Below are 18,084 nucleotides of genomic sequence, written 5' to 3' on the forward strand. Positions count from 1 at the left end.
GATAAAAAATCATTTTATGATCAATAAAGTCCTTTCTGTAAAATTCAAACAAATTTATGAACGGGAACTAAACATTTGAACTCCGTCAGGATAGTCCGACAGTCAGCCTTGTTCTCTTTACAGGCAATTTATCAAAGCAATTTTTCAAAGCAATTTTTAACTGAATTGGGCAAGATTTATGCCCATTAAAAAACAGAAATGTGACCTAACCTACTCTTTGAATTATCGTGATATTGTTTAGAAAACAAATCATCAGGTTAATTAGTTTGTTTACTTACATTACATTAATTATTTAATTAATTTTAATTTAAATGGAAACTAGTGATGTGTGTGCACTTTCGAGTGATCCGATTATAGCACCACGAAGACCAAATAATATCAAAAGATTATCAAATTCAATAATTGATAAAATAGCCGCAGGAGAGGTTATACAACGTCCTTGTAATGCAGTTAAAGAACTGCTAGAAAACAGGTTTACTGCTCATTAAGCAGATCAAAGTGTCGACTCTGGAGCCACATCTATAACCATAGTCATCAAAGAGGGCGGTCTTAAGCTAATAAAAATAACCGACAACGGAAGTGGCATACAATTCAATGACATGCCAATTGTATGTGAAAGATTCACCACCAGCAAAATAAGCCAACTCGAAGACCTCCTGAATCTGGGAACGTTGGGATTCCGCGGAGAAGCCCTTTCTAGTGTTAGTCAGGTGGCCCACGTGACTGTCATTTCCCGCACAGCAACCGCGGAAAGTGCTTATCGGTAGGGGAGGAAATTAGTTTTGGCAGAGGGGAGTATTTGGAGGGAAAATTATGTGGAAAAGTCAACATTTGCGCGGGAAATCTCGGGACATCGATTATTGTTGAAAATAGGCTAAATAGAATAGGTTGAGGACCTGTTTTTTAATGTCCCCATGAGACTGAAGATTTTACGGAATTCCGCGGAAGAGTTCAACAAGATTTACTCATTTGTGTCAAAGTAAGGACTGTTAACTCACACAGATATGCCATTCTGCACTCCGAACTGGCTATTTGTCTGAAAAAGGTGTGTTGTGCATTAATCCTAGAACGATGAGACAGTCCTGCAAACTCCCGGTGAAAGTACCGTCCTCGACAACCTGGGACTTGTATTTGGAACCTCCACGTTGAAAGATTTGACTCCCGTGAGTGGAGGACCGTCTGAGGAGTCATCCATTTCGGAGACCAAATTTACATTTTCTGGCTATTTTGCCAACACAAGTTATTCTGGGCGTAAAAATATAAAAATATTTTTTGTCAATTCTCGTTTGGTGGAGATCCCCAAATTGAGGAGACTGATTGACGACTTTTACGCCCCCTTACTAACAAAAAAGTCATTTCCCTTTGTCTACTGCTCGTTTGACGTTTAATTCTGACTTTTCAGAATTCACGTGTCCAGACACTGTGTGGACGTGAATGTACATCCATGCAAAGAAAACGTTCAGTTCCTGTTTGAAGACGAAATTCTGAACGAAATCAAACAAGCCATGGAAACAGAACTCATTCACGGCGAACAAGCGGCTTCAAGGCTCTTCTTCACTCAAAAACCATCCAAAGTATTCAGCTCTCGTATTTTGTGTTTATTGATGAATGTAGCTCTCATCAACCGTTCGTCCAATTCCCAAATATTTGACCGTTCTGACTGTCGGTCTACCAAACTGGATGGTTTCGTGTCCTTAAACAAGTCAACTTCGAGTTTGCCGACGTTTCCTGTCATAAAAACGCAATTTCCGTCCGTAAAACGAAAAATGAATCAACCCAGTCCCCAGGAACCCCCGAAACCACGATTGGAAACAAACAAGATTCAAGTTGATGAAGAAGACTGTCCTACTGAATTGTCGAGTGTTATTGAACTGCAGAATGAATTCAAAAATCAAAGAGAGAAGGGTGGGGTGTACTGTAACACTGTAGATCTAACTGAGGTGATTAGTTCATGCACGTTTGTGGGCACTGTTAATGAGAAATATTCTCTTATTCAGCATAAAGAGTCGTTGGTTATGCTGGAAATGAGGGTTCTCAGTAGAAATCTGTTCTATCAACTTATTTTGGATAATTTTGGGGATTTTGAGTCCTTTAATATTCCAGTTTATTGTGGATTGTACACTCTTTAGAATCCTCCCCTCATTTCCCATTTGACCATCGACGACGCAGAGGACGTCAGTCAATTGCTGAGTGAAAAGTCCGCAATGTTGCTTGATTATTTTTCTGTGCAAATTGACGAAGGGAAACTGCTAACTTTGCCTGTTCTCATCCCCTCGTACACTCCTCCAATGAAACTGCTGCCCGTGTTTGTGAGGAACATGGCGAGAGAGGTCTTGGATGTGGAATATTAGTAGGTTGATTGGCAGAATGAGAAGCAGTGCTTTTCCTCGATTGCTTCTGTTTTTGCTGATTTTTATGCACTGTCTAATGCTCAAGATTACACGTCTGAGAATTTTGATATTGCACATTGCGTTGAGTTCTGTCTACTTCCTTATTTGAGAAGGAAATTCGTGCCTGGCGGATCGGAGATAAGGGCTGCCTTTACCATGTTGACTCAGCTCTCTGATCTGTACAAGCAATTTGAACGCTGTTGAGTTTTGTTTTGCTGGTTTGTTGTTGTTGAAATTTAAAGTTTTTATGCCTTTTGGTTCAAAGTTTGTTAATTAATTTGTTTTTATTATTATTAGCACTTTCACGAGAGCCATAATGTTTATATGTGCAGCAAAATATATCAGAGAACTAATTAAATTGCTCCAAGTTCTCCTGTTCCTAGGTAGGTTCCTCAGAGAGTCACCAAATGCCAATGTTTTCTTCACGGTTTTCAGATTATTTTGTAAAACGATCGGCAAGGTAGTTCTCAATCTTCCACGAAAGCGTCTTACATTAGAGGAGGGGTAGTAATATTCCATTGGGATGTTTTGGGGGGATATCGGGTCTAACCTCACGAGGTATCCAAAAAGTCTCCAACAATAGCTAATGATCTCGCGACTTATTGGCGTAGAGTCACACTTATTGTACAGTTCGCTCCGCGTGATGCCTCTGTCTGTTTTACATTTTCCTGAGTAGGTTTTTCCAACTCTCAAAAGGAGATAGAAAGATTTCGCCCACTGTTAGACTCGATTCGTAATAAATTATTCTAGCACTTCATCCATTTGTTCATGTTAACCAAGTCACGGGCTTTTGATATATCCATTTCCAGAATGTGGCTCACATTACAATATCTTTGATGTGTTGCACATCTCCATCTGTGACTCCATACTCTATCAACTGTTAATATTTCTTCTCTTAACCCGCTTAGGTATTCATAGGCTGGTCCTTTTATTAGTTTCAATATACAATGTTAGCTAAGACTTTCCGTGGAGAATTTGATAATATAATTTGTCGTAAGTTTTTAATCGGTCCTTCGGGTTTATTGGGTTTTGGTATAGGTATTAGTAATCCCGTTTTCAGGGGTAAAGTTGAGTTAGTTAAAAACATTTCATTTAGCAGTGTAGCGATTTTTTCGAAAAAGAGTCGGCCATATTTTAATAATTCTGGGTTTATCGTATTTTGTCTATTGCTTTTGTTATTTTGTAGTTTTTACATGCTGTTTTGACTTCCAAAATTGTAATTGGTTCTTTCAGGGGTCTAGGCTTTCCATTGAATGGGGGATTGCTGTAGTCACATTAAAAAATTTTAAAAATATGTTGCAAGTACCTCCTAATGATTATTCGTTCCTTTCGGTTTGCGTGTCGTAGTAAACAAACGGCCATATACATTTGTGAATTATATTTTAGTTTGAATACTTCATTGATTTTGCGAAGCAGTTCTTGGTGGAGTGTCTTCAGTCTCCTGATTTTTCAACAAATTTGGTTCCTCTGTACCTGAAGGGCTTTTTTCCTGTTATAGTCTTTTTAGTTTAGTTTTTTGTATGATTTTTTTAATCCGATGCTAATTCTGTATGTATCGTATGTACTAGGTACTGGCTTGCTGCTTTGTTTATTATGTAATTTGTGCAATCCCATGAAATTGGTGTTTTGGCACCATTTAAGTTTTATTTATTTATTAACTCCAAGATCACCGAGAAAGATAGGTCAGAACTAACTAATTAGGTGATCCCTGCCTCCAACAACAGCCGTACTCTCCTTGCATGATCTTCTGATGACCCGACCGTAATCCGGAAACGCCTTCTCTTCCTTCTGCAGAGGAACTCAATTGGAGTGCATTTCTTTATAACCGACCGAAATTCCTCTGCATGGGCCACCTTTTCCTTGAGTGGGTTACCCAGTTCCTTGCAGAAACGTAGGAAACCCTGTCCATTCTTCTGCGTCGCCTCCTCGGAAGCAAGGCTGCCAACTGAGGTGTCAGTGTGGAGCATAATCTTCCTTCTGAGTGAGTTCAAACGTTCCGCTTTCGAACAAGCAATTGCAAACCTCCAGGCTGTGCAGGCATACTCAACCGTCGGGGCAATCACTTGTTGGTATACCTTGCTGACACAATCTTCCAGGGGGAAGGGACTCTTCTTTAACAGAGTTCCACTTCCGAAGACCTTTTGCTAGGGCCTCCTCCACGTGACTTGAGAACGTCATTTAGGAGTCGAAAACTACGCCAAGGATCTTCTGAGTACGCGAAGAGGGAATAGGTTTGTCTCCAATGAATAGTTCCAGTTCATTCTTGAATCTTCTATCAGTAGTAAAAAGGGTGAATTGGGATTTAGATGCAGACACACACAACATGTTAGCAGATAGCCAATCACATACACGGTTGAGGTGTGACTGGACCATTGCGACAGCCACAGAAGGAGATTTATCTCTTGCAGCGATAATCAGGTCGTCCGCATGAGATAAGAACATAATGTCCGGGTCATTAGTAGTGGGTAGGTCATGTAGAAATAGGTTAAAAAGGAGGGGAGATAAAGGGGAGCCTTGTGGGACACCATTAGGCAGTAGTCTTGATCTTGAAGTAGTATTGTCAATACGGACCCTTCCGCGTCGGCCAGTTAAGAAATTTTCCAACCACAGTTTTATGTTCGGATGTAAGTTCGAATCAAATATCTTCCGCGTTAGAAGTTTCCTCGGGACAGAATCAAAAGCCTTTTGTATATCAATGGCCGTCCGTAGGTGTGTTCCCATGTTGAAACCGTCAGTAATAAACTGGGAGACAGAACACAAGTGGGTCGTTGTGGAACGGTCTGGTCTAAAACCGTGCTGGAATTCTGGCAGTTGTAGAACAGGAGAGATTCGCGTTAATACGAGCTTTTCCAGTACTTTCGATAAGATACAAGTTATTGAGATTGGGCGGTATGAAGAGGGGGCATCCTTTGGTTTCCCAGGCTTTAGAATAGGCGTAATTAGGGAGTTTTTCCATATATTAGGAATCGTACGTAAGTTGATGGAGTCGTTATATAGTCTTGATAGTACGGTCTGTGCCCGGGGTCCCAGGTGTTTGAGGTGAACAGCACAGATCCCGTCGGGGCCACAAGCACGGGTGGGACGTAGGGATTTAATAGCCTTGTCAACATCATCCGGTGTGAAGAAGGTGGAATACGGTTCTGGTCGTGGTCCGAGCCGTTCAGTATGTGGAGTGCGAGAGAAGTTTTTATGGCTGATCGATACATAGTACTTCATAATCTTGTTTGCAAGTTTGCGAGCGGGTTCCGAGGAATTGTGGGCAACGGCCTCAGTTCCTCCGTCCTCCTCGCCGATAAGGCAATTGATCCTTCTTAGCGTTTTCCAGAAGGTGGCGCAGGAATTTCTGTGACATAATCGTCCAACGAGACGACTCCACTTGAGTCCGTTATTAGTCCGGATCAGTTCAGAAATTTTGATATTCAACGAACGTATAGTATGATATGAGTCATTGGACTTGTTTTTCTTCAGGGCATCCCGTTCTTTGATAAGTGATAGGATTTGTGATGATAATCTTGGATTGAACTTCTTGTATGAAGCGACGGGTATAAATAATTTATCAGCTTGCAAAATGATAGTAGACAGGATCTTGGCCGTCCTTTCCACCGTGCAATTTTCCATAGAGAGATCGAGCAGGCAGTCGTCCACATACAGCCCGAAACCATGCCAGTTAGCCTTCGAGTAATTTTTGAACTTCGTGGGGCGGCGCGTTGGACAGAAAGGCCTTCTAAGTGTCAGTACAATGGGGTTATGGTCGCTCGAGAAGCCATAACGAACATTCCACGAGATATATCCAGCCAAGGATGGAGTGCAGAGAAACAGGTCCGGGGATGTTGGGCTGTCTCTTCTACGGGCTGTCTCTTCTAAGTTTTATTTACAGACAAATAAACTACTTTAAAAAGTTTATTGATTGGGGCAAATAACCATCAGGAACAAAAATATTATTTCGAAACATTTTTTCATTTATCATTAATTTATAATTTTTTTTTTGTTTTTTTTTTAATTTGTTTATAAAATTTAAATCCAGGAAATATTGTATTCTGATCATTTTATCATACGCTGACGATATCGTAATTGCTACCTGGAGCCGTGAGGTGAACACGGCGAGTACAAAACTGCAGAACCACCTTAACAATCTCGAAAGTTGGCTCTCGCTAAACCGACTATCAACGAGTTCGGAAAAATCGGTTACCACGCTTATGACCTCAGCAAGGAAGCTTGGGAAAACGGTGGTGGACCTGTACCTAAATAACATGGAAATCCCGTTTCAAAAATCTCAGAAAATCCTCGGGGTGACTTACGACAGTCATATGTGTTTCTCTCAACAAGTCGATAATATTACTACGAGGTGCATGAAGAAACTGAACATCTTGAAAGTGTTTCTTCGTAAATGCAGACAGTGTATCAGCTTCCCCGCACGACAAGCCTTATACCGGCAATTCATCGAACCCTCCCTTAGCTATGCTTGTGAGGCGTGGGGAGGGTTTATCAGTGGAACGAACCGCGCTAAAATCGAGAAAACTCAAGATCGCTTCCGAAAAGCACTGCAGGGACCGAACGAATATCTACTCATCGCCCCATTTAATGAAATCTTGAGAAGAAACCTCGGGGTTACAGGGCCAAAAACGCCACCACCGCGCCCTCACAGAAATTGTGCCGGGACAAGGGAGGAGCACCGGGCAAAGTTGAGGACCCTCCTCAGAGAAGCCGGGATCACCTGATTAATTAGTTTTATGTTTTGGACGGTGATCTTGGTTCTAATAATAATAATAATTGTAGTCTGATTATTCAGATTCTATTTAAAGAGTTCGGTTTTTCTTACTTTTAATACTACTTAGATTCACTACTTCGATTGTCAAAACTATATTTGATAAACCCACAAATCTATCAAAAATTTCAAAAATAATAGTCTTTCTAGTATAAAGCCAGTGAGTATAAAAAATAGTCAATTCCACAAAAGTCTTGACAGAAATCAAATCCAAAAAACATTAAAAAAATTAATCCAAGTAAAAACTAAATAATCTCGACGACAACAGTGTTAGCAATCGAGTCATGCAAGCCTCTGAATGAAGAATTAAAAACCACACTCACGAACGTAAAAACAGACATCAAATGCTTAAAAAAACCTCTTAGCAAAAGAACTCCAATTCTGAGCTTAGCCTTCTCAAAATCATCGAGAACATAAACGTCCATTTCATTTATTTTGAACATAAATAGGGAATCGCATGGGACCACAGAGAGATTGAATATCTTCTTACCAAGTGCCCCGCAATCAAAGGGGCCATGTTTGAAACACGGAGACAACAAGATTAGCACCTCAACTAGACAACGGGAAAAAGAAGAAAACATCCATATTAACAGATAATCCTGAATTATAAAACTATATTTATATAAGGAAAACAACTCGGGGAAATCAAATGAGATATAAATCGAAAAATATAAAGCCATATAAGAAAACAACGAGTCGATCACTTCAGCACATAATCTTTTCCATAGTGTAGGAATTTTAATTATGTCTAAGTGTAAATAGCTAATTTGGCCAACACATATCATGTCGTGGAACATTCTCTTTTCTAGAGAAGTAAAAAATATAATTTTGGTACATTTTATTGGAAAGTTCGTAGTTGGTGTACCAGTGCTCAAATTCTTTGGCAAAAATATTTGTCATTAATATAACAAAAATAGACCACGTAATTACTGTTTATTAATCAATTATTAAACAAAATTATAATTTATCTCACCACTTAAAAATAATAAGTTTGTCTGGTTTTTACTACAACAAATATAGAAAGAATTTCAAAACGTGTCGCACAAACGGGACCTTTGTTAATTTACATTCTTTGGTTTTGTGAACGTTCTTTTAATAATATTTTAATTAAACCAATAATGGAAATGTCACTTATTCACTTTTGCAAGAAGAATGACCCAAAGTTGTTTTCCACATATATATGACTATAGACAAGATTATCTACCAGTCAATAAAAAGCATAACAAAAAAATGAATCTTAATATTGTGTTCAAATGTTAAATAGAATATTACATAGTTTTTGGCAAAAAAACTTTTTAGCAATTTAAAGAATGGAAAGATCCAAAAGATATAAGCATGTGAGGTGATTTGTTTATATGAAATGGATACAAGTCCTTTTCCAAGTTTTCATCTACAAGTTATTAATTTCAGAACTTCATCCTCCAGAATACAATTATTTTTGTTTCCAAAAACTTCCAGATATTTTTACCCGTCTTTGAGTTGTGTGCCAAAGTCGGACACGGCAGACTTTCTTACAATGCTATCAAGCCCAGCCATTCAAAGAAAGAATCGACTTTTCTTATCATACTGTGACCATCCACCTCGAGGTATTTGAACAAATCTAGGCTCTACAGCATTTATGTAGTTCACGTTACAGACGCTCTACATGCCAATCCTATCTTACTTTTCTCCAGTTTTGTATACCTCTGTAGACATTCCGGGAAATTATAATCAAAGTCGACACATATCCTGCAGATTTATCTTGCATACTAGTTATGGTATATATAAAATCTGCATCAGAGATCTGAGGAGGTTTTTCAACCGAATTGTCGAACAATGATTTTTAGTTTTTTAATACCCTATTGAAAAATCATTATGAAAGCTCTTCACAAGTTCGATATTTTTTATATGTTCTTAAAAAATAATACAAACTCAGAACGCTTAATGTTGTATTAATATTTTAGAGCAATCTAACTTAAAGATAATATCGCCAGTGAAATGATTTTTATCGAAGTTAGTCTACTTTTTTTCATAAACAATAATTGACACCATCTTCAACCAATTTTTTTATACTAGAAATTCAAAAAAACCAAATGTCAATCTTCACCAGTGATAGATTGTTTTGCCTCAAAGGATGGCCATTCTATGGAATAGCCTGCTCCTTTCGCCGCTGTCAAAGGTTTTGGAGGGGATTCGTGCGCAAATCTCCGAAAATGAAGCACATGCACACTCATCAATGACAGCAGTGGTTTCAATGGTAAGGGGTTAAAAGAAAAATATTTCGGAGGAGAGCATATTTTTTGATCTTTGAATTCTTGACCCTAAAAGAGGCGGAACTCAAATGTCGCCGCCGAGTGGGGCGTGTAGGTGTCTGAGAAGGTTGTGATTTATACATGCCACTTTCCACACAGGCGCGTAGTGAGGATTTGAAGGTCTGCCGATTTAGCCTTGAAAGCAGAGGCCACACCCTTGTCGGGAATCGGCAATACTCAAATTAATTAATTCCTCTATTATCTGGGATTAACTATAATCATTGTTTACAAATGTTTTTTGAAACGGAAATTTTAAGTATAAATTAATCTCGATTCGTCGCCAATTCCTTTTATTCGCCATCTTTATAACTCACATTTTTGTTGAAAAAAATGACATTTTTACTGAGAAAATTCCATCGCTCCCCAAATTCGTTTACTTTTCACGTTTCAATAATAAAAAATTAAAATTTATTATTAAAAAATATACTGCTGGTGGGTTTAAAAAATCGAAGACTTTAAACAAATTATCTCTTCAAAAATGAATATGATCCTGAAATGTTTACGAAAAAGCGCATTTTACGGTGAAGGAAATATTGAATGCTATACAAATTAACGCTGAAAGATGGAGTCTTATTTTTTATCCTGCCTGGGGAAAAGTGTCAGTAGATACAATATTAATGTTTTCAGCACGCCGTATGGGAAAAAAGCATTTAGTAACCTACTAAGGGAGACCATAAAAGAATTTCGAAGAAATTATAGATAGATTAATGCTATCAAATCCCATAAAAGAAGAGTTTATAGACTGTACGTACTCCGAAAATGACTTCATGACTTTCTTTAAAACAGTAAGGATAAAAATGACTATTTACAAAGCACATTTACTGAAGATTGTGAGAGAAACAAATTTATTATACATCGAGATGCGATAGAAAGTGTTTTGGACCTCAAAAATATTTTTCAAATAACGACAATTTTGATGTGAATATGTTATGCTTGATAGTTTAATAAAAATGCTGATAATATGGAGAAACGATCTGCAAAAAACTTTAAATGATAACTTTACTTAAAATTTTGGTTTTTGAATAGTTGCATCATATATTTATTTAAATGTTCATGGGAAATTAAACGAATTGTTAAAAATTTCTAACGGTTTTGAAGGCAAGGAGGAAACTCAAAAGAGTCCGGAATATTCTTTTTAACTCTTCGGCCTTAGAATTTGGGGAACACGTGTTGCTGCAAGTCTTGGATAGACTTGACAAAAGAGTCGACGCAGGTGGCTTCCCAAACTAGGGACTTGCCCTCCATGAAAGGAAAGGCCGTCATTCCGTCGGGGTGCTTGCCGTCGCTTCAAAAAAGCCGACTAAATCCTTGTGGAAGGAAAACCAGCCGACTCTAGAGGCCTCCTGACAACGTCATTGAGTTGGAGAATTCTACCGGCACTCTTCTTACACGAAAAGTCGTGCAAACTGTTCGACGAAATTGTAGACCCGCACTGGCAAAGTTGAGACTGGTAAATGTCCATGCCCAAGCGTAAACAGATACCGATCCGTAAGGATTCATCTTCTAGTAGTAATCCCATGCTGATGATAGAGAGTGGTTTGAGCTAGTCTCCATTATGCGGATGACAAGCGCAGCTTAGTGAGACCAGCTGGAGTTGATCCCATTTTGAACAAAGTTTGCGTCATTTAAGCAAAATATTTCGTCCCAACCCCTTTGGACTTAAGGAATCGTGGGAAAACTAAGGCCAAATGAGCACCAAGCACGGCAGGCAGAGGAGTATTTTGAGCGCTTGATAAATTCAAGAGAGGGAAGTAGAACTAAGCAAACAAAATTCCTGGAAGGTAGCAGGGTAGGGCCAGGTCCACACAAGAGCGTATCTCGATCCCTTTCGAAACGTGTGGGTAGGCTGGCAAGGATAAAACCGTCTCCAATGAGCTTCGAAATAAAATGAAGAAAGATTTGTGGACGAGATTGTCGATATTGGATAATGAATCAGTGGCAACGAAACACGGGGAAGACCGGAGAATGTAAATCAGTCTGAGAACGAAAAGCAAGTATTTCAATAGGAAAAACGCTAGATGTGAGCCAAGCCCACGAATCCGTTTAGTAAGCAGTTTAATTTCGTCCCATTTAAACAATATGGCTTTCACTATGCCATCGAAGGAAATTAGAGTGCCCAAGATAACTTGATTGCTCGTAAGTTTAAGCCTAAACTCATCGATGAAGCTGCAGAGAGAGGAGAATGTGTGGCAAAGAGTGGCGGGGAAAGAGAAATATTACAAGTTCGCATCTTATACAACATAAAGCAAAGTTCCATAAATCGTGAAAAGTTTCGGAACTGTAACCATCAATTGGGAAATTATAGTTTTTTAATATATTATATCTATAAGAGTTTACTTGAAAATGTTGGAGTGAAAGATTGAGTAAACATTCAATATTATTACATTTATAAATGTAACTGTCGACTTAACTACTTTTTGACGAAATTGAAATTATTATTACAACATATTAAATAACAATCATTGCACAACAATTAAAACAAAAAATATAATCAAAAATTTCAAAAAAATAAACTATTAGAATCTCTTGAATGTAGGTTTATAAATATCAATTAGTTCAGGATAGGGGATATCATCAGACTTGAATTTTTCCTGCACAATATTCAAAGTATCATAAAGTGACATTAAATCACTTTCATGATAAATTTTAAAATAATCATCAATCTCCTTAACCAATAAGAACGCCAACTAATGATACCCACACGCATTAGACCTTAGGCAATGATGTTGTGAAAGGAATGAGAAAAGAATTAAATCTTTCATCATCTTTCACGATCAAGTAGACCATGATCTTCTGAATTAGTTCCATCAATTTCGGATTCTTCTCACACATTTCTGATAAATATGAATGTACAAAGTCTATTGCTTCCTCAACTCGATCGCCGCTGACAATATCGACCAATTCACGTATCTAACCAAACTTAACACCAAATTACCATTAGAGAATATAATAATTCCCTTTTTGCATGCACCACGCTCGGAAAATATTTTACCATATCTAAACGAGCCCCCGAAAAGTCTGCACTGAGAATTTTCTTTGCGATCAACTCGACGTTTCTCGCCAAGTGGGACTGTTGAGGTACTTTTTTGGGAATGCCAGCTTCCTGTATGAATAGTTTATTTGTGTCATATAAGCCAACTAAATTACATGTGGCATATCATGTACTGGAGGTAAAATAATTAAAAATAAGATTGTTTATTTCTTTATCATTGCCGCCTTTTTTTACATTTGTAATCCATTTATCGTAAATTCTTGAGGAACAGACTCTTTTTATATACTTTTTATGACCTTGATGGGATACGGGATTTCCAAGTCTGGAATAAATTTAACAGAGTACACAAGTATTCTAGGATCATCTTGAATGGTCTCTCGAAAACGTCTCATTTTTAGTCGAGTCACCTCAAAAATCAACACTTGACATGCATATTATTTATTAACTTTTTTGATTAACCAGCTTAAATATTTTGATTTTTTCAAACTTATATTTAATTAAAAATACTAAAAACATGTCTTCAAAAAGAGAAAGATTAAAAAATCAAACAAAATTATAATAGCGGAAACTCCCCATGTATTTTTTTGAATCAGATCTCGGAGGGACATGTACAACCGCACTCCGTCTCTGCCAATGAACAGACTCGGCATTATCAAGTGAATTAGGCCGAGAACGTCCAACAGGGTTACAAAGTTTATGTTTATCAACTCGGTATGCATATATAAGTAAAATAGTACTAAGAAGAACGAGGAATTCCCCAACAACGACAAGAATGAATGACCAGGAAATGTAATTCCACTGTGAGCCAGGGAGTGCAGTGACTGAGTTATAATGACTAAAAATAATGATGACACTCAAAAGGGCGAGCACTGCAAAATAAGACAGACCACTCACAGGTCAAAGTCAAGACAGCCCCACTGGCAATGAGACGACTCGAGGACTTGTTTTTTGAGGGAAGGGCCACAACGAGGGAGAGCAACTGGAGAAGGAGGGACAGAATTTCCATCCATTGCACGACATAGAGCCAGGCTATTGTTATTATTGACATATGGAACGACAGAAATGCATTGATTAAAATTACTTGGCAAAAGTGATGACAAATTATTAGTTCCTACAGTTGTGGAGTGACACCCGTCCAACATTTCGGGACTGTTGGTCGGGAAGTATTGGTGGAAACACATCTGCCACAGTCCGAGGCGAAGAAACCCTGTTTTTTGGCCATATTTGTTCTCAATCCAGAAAGGAGTGAAAGCACCGATTATATTGCAGACAATACTTAGAGCAATAGACAATAATGATAGTTTTCTAATTAAATTCATTGGCCAAATAATAAAATGTATTTTAATTTTGCAAATAGGTCAACCAAATAATAATAAATTTTAAGTCGATTTAATGAATTATTATATAATAATCATTAATAAATATTGATAAAAACAAGTTCTCCACCATAACAATTAGGGTTTACGTCAAAGGTGGCGAACTTTTTTCACCGGCGAGCTACTTTTCATAATGCGTTTTTTTGGAGATCAAAATTCTTATTTTATAATTAAAAAGTTAATGGGATTATTGTGATTTTAATTCTCCTGCGATTATTTCAAATTCTGGCTCGTATGAGTTTATTGATATTTTCATGCATTTTTTATTTTTTAGAAAATTTTTAACATATGATAATTATCTGAAACGAGTGAGAATTATTCTGTCACAGGCGCTACCGGTTACCGAGCGCTACGGGTTACTGAATGCTCAAATTTAACATTTAAAGAATTTTTTATAAAAATTAAACCTAAATTTTTTAGTTATTATATTTAAAATTAATAAATATATAATTTCAATATTTTTAAAGGCGCAGCATTTGATAATTTTTAAATAGATAATTTACCATGCGTATTCTATAAAGTTTTCTTGATGCCTCGCTGTTTTGTCAAAACTGTACATGAATATGATCATATAGTTAAAATATTGGAAGAGCAGGGGATCATTGGAATATCTAAACAAAAAAATACAAATTAACTTAAAAGTCCAAGAATTTTACTTTCATTACCGGGCGGCTATATCTTAAAGACTCACGTGGAAACCATAAAATAGTCATTTCTGCAGACAATCATGAGGAGATGCAATTAGTGGCTACGCAAATTCATCAAATGACTCATTGCGGACATAACACGTAATCAGAGATATTTTTTGTTAAACGCGAAATCATCAGGAAAGTAGTATCGGAATGTGATATATGTCGATTTGCGACACCACTAAAAATAGTTGATCCTGAAAACCACATTATAGCCTCACAACCAAATGAGAGATTTCAGATAGATCTGATTGATCTCAAAAGGTGAGACTTTGGTATTAAATAAATTCAAGGTTTAATGAAAAAAACCAATCTATCAAATGGCTTCTCACTGTCATTGATGTATATTCGAAATATGCGTTCACAAAAAATTTGAAAACTAAGAGTGGAAGTGAAGTTGCAGAAAATCTTAAAGAAATTTTTTTTGATTTTGGACCATGCCGATTCTTGCAATCTGACAATGGAACGGAATTTAAAAATTCCTATGTTAGAGCATTATGTGATCGCTTCAATGTCCAGCAAATTCATAGTAGACCTAACAATCCAAGGAGCCAGGGAATTATTGAACGCTTCAATCAGACAATCACAAGATCATTATCTAAGATGATGTCCGAAGATAAGTGTTGGACAAAGAACATAAAGGAAGCAGTGTATTTTTATAATCTCTCTACCCATTCCTCGACAGGTAACATTTGAAAAATATTTTGAGGCAATACTCCATTTTACAAATATCGTGGGATCAATGGATTCAACAGCATTGAGATTAATACAGATATTGGTAGTTTAAATGAGATAAATAAAACATTTTTAGATTGTGAAGAAACACTAAATGATGAAAACTGTGCCGACATTGCTTCTGGGCAAAATGAGCAAACAGGTTTTCATTAACATTTGATTTTGAAGACACGTCATTTAAATTTACATTTAAGCCTTTAAAATTGGATTCAGCATATTTTAAGAAAATGAATAAAAGAATGGGCGTACATCAATCGAAATACTCATTTAAAATTGGTGATCTGGTAATTTCAATTTATCACTATTTCTAAAACATAGGTCAGGGTTCAGAAAGATTTTGGGACAAATCCATCCTTAGCTCTTCAAAAATTCGAGTCTCCATACGGAGAGATTGTACAAATTTCTAGTATATTGTCAAACAATATTGTCGAATTACGAATGTCCGACGGAACAATGAAAAAAACCCACAAGAAACGAATCAAAAATAATAAAGATCAAAAATAATTAAAATTTTAGTTATAATCCATAAAAAAGTTTTTTTCAATTTCTGTGTAACGTTATGAAAATTTTGGAGCCTTAGTGCTTAAACGTCTTACGCCTTATTCTTGAATTAAATCTATAGTAGATACATTTAGAATTGTTTTTATGTAAGATAACAATTATTAAATCTTAATAAATATATTTTATTTTAATATAGTAATTTTTAAAGCAAGTTTTTGTGCATTATAATTTTAACAAATTAAAAAATATCATAAAAAATTATAACTTTTTTTACGTGTTTGATCAAATTAAGTATATTAATTTGAAACATAAAATTTCAAGTATTTTTTCTTGATTTTTTTCTAAGTCCACTTGGGTAACCCGTAGCGCTCGGTAGTGCCCAGCGCCTGTGACATATTCCCTTTTCTTAACCATTTTGTGTCAAAATATAAAAGTAGCTCGCAATAGATTGCATTGGTTTTTTATAGAAAAAGCCGAAATAATCTTCTTTGGTCAGATGGGAATAATAATTTTTAGGGTGTCTGCATTTCATAATAGAAATTTAACATTTTACTACATAATTAGGCTTACCACTATATTATTCTAGAAATCATGGACATTTAATGATTTCAATAATCAAAATCCGGGACTTTCTGGGACAAACAAAATTGTCACAGAAAAACAAGAAAATATCTTTAGCTGAAATTAACTATGAAATTCGATTATATTTTTGAACTGAATGAACTTTATCTATAAATTTTTGATTATTCTTGATTTTTTTCAATTGATTAAATTGCATTACATATTAAAGCTTCAGTTTTCGTTCTAAGTGAACATTGGTTCGAATAAAATATATATTAATTTCGAAGAACAGTCAGAAACATTATAACTCGTGTTATGGAGCGCAGTGTGATATCCAAACACTTTTCAGAAATTGTTTTGCAGGAAATAAATAATTTTTACTCATAAGAAATGGTTCAATACAAGTATTTTGAGCTGGTGCTGAAATGCATATTTTATGCTTATTGATGATACGTGATCCTTCATATCAGAGCGACCTCCATAAGAAATTGAGAAACGCGAATTGCACAGCATGCATTCAGCAATATAATCGTTTCCATATTTTTTAAGAAATGGAAAAAAATTCTTTTTCTTTATGTTAGGGAAGTAATCATAAAATTAGGAAAAAAAGGCACTGTGACCGAGTGGTTAAGGTGATGGACTTGAAATCCATTGGGCTATGCCCGCGCAGGTTCGAATCCTGCCAGTGTCGTTTTTTAGTTTTCAAATAATTATTTTTAGTTTTCAAATAATTATTTATTATTTTTAATGTATTTTTATAAACAATAAAGAACTAAATTTTGTAATTTTTTACAATTAGTTACCCGTTTTTTGCCGGACTATTGCCGTCCCAATTTGAAATAAATTGGAATAATTAACTTTCTTATGCTTTTTCCCAATTTTGAAAAATTGTGTGACTGGCACAGGCTACACCTAGTCATCCACGGGCTTCTAGACTTGGAGTTGTTGTTGTTCACACTTAGTTAATGTGCCCAACTTTTTGAATTATGCAATTTACGCTTATTTGGATATCTTAGATCCTCTCTTCAATTCAACATCGCGATATAACTATACTTTTAAAAGTGTAGAAAAGTTAATGACTATAGATGTAGGCCTATCCGAATACTTGTATTTAATGATTTTACTCAACAATGCTGGAACATTGTGGAATTACTCTAATTTGGCCGCGAAGAAAGTTTATCACTTAGCGACAAAATATGGTCGAATTCTAAATAGTGACTACTAAAGAAAACACAACAAAGTAGTGAATTGTGTACATCTGCATTTATCCAGGAAGTATGGAATTAAAAATCCGAAAAACTTACAAACTCATTCTATTGCATCAATAGCTACGGATAACTTTGTGCAGATTCGTATTGACATGTCAATAAATACGGATACGAAAGTCGAGAATAATAAGCCAGACATTATCGTACATGACATAATGAGGAACACAATCACGCTTATTGAAATCATCCCCAAAAAACCTAAACCAAGTTGAAGTAGAAAAGCTTCATAATTAAGATTTGCTTGTCAGTGAATTGGGAGTAATCCGCAGAGCAAAAGTAACTATATTGCTATTGGTACTGAATTAGAAATTAATAATTACTTGTGTTGTTTGTAAATTTCATATTACCCGAAAAATATGTAATTAACAATTCTAATCATTTCTATAAATTATTTAGAAGAAAATACAATTAGCCAAGAATGTAATTTAAATAATGAAAATCCTGAATTACCTCCAAATGAACAAACAATAGTTCGTCTCAATAGAAATGAAATTGATGTAAAATTAAGAGAAATTG

The 18,084-nt window shown here is 36.1% G+C and overlaps 1 protein-coding gene and 1 non-coding gene across 2 annotated transcripts; both read left to right on the plus strand.

The window, feature by feature from the left end:
* The first annotated feature begins 914 nt into the window (after positions 1-914).
* Positions 915-2,129, plus strand: LOC115227980 (DNA mismatch repair protein Mlh1-like). Its single transcript, XM_029798666.1, has 2 exons — positions 915-979; positions 1,403-2,129. Exons 1-2 carry the CDS (start codon positions 915-917, stop codon positions 2,127-2,129), a joined length of 792 nt encoding a protein of 263 aa, XP_029654526.1.
* A 14,780-nt stretch (positions 2,130-16,909) lies between these two features.
* Trnas-uga lies at positions 16,910-16,991 on the plus strand. Its single transcript has one exon. It is a non-coding gene; the product is annotated as a tRNA-Ser (tRNA).
* Positions 16,992-18,084: the final 1,093 nt, after the last annotated feature.

This window comes from Octopus sinensis, unplaced genomic scaffold, assembly GCF_006345805.1.
Source record: "Octopus sinensis unplaced genomic scaffold, ASM634580v1 Contig08756, whole genome shotgun sequence".
Taxonomy (NCBI): Eukaryota; Metazoa; Mollusca; class Cephalopoda; order Octopoda; family Octopodidae; genus Octopus; species Octopus sinensis.

Excerpts from the sequence above, each read along its gene's own strand:
- LOC115227980 (XM_029798666.1), top strand. The coding sequence starts at position 915 with ATGAGACTGAAGATTTTACGGAATTCCGCGGAAGAGTTCAACAAGATT. Across the intron at positions 980-1,402 it reads ATTTACTCATTTGTGTCAAA|AATTCACGTGTCCAGACACT; the intron begins GTAAGGACTGTT and ends CTGACTTTTCAG.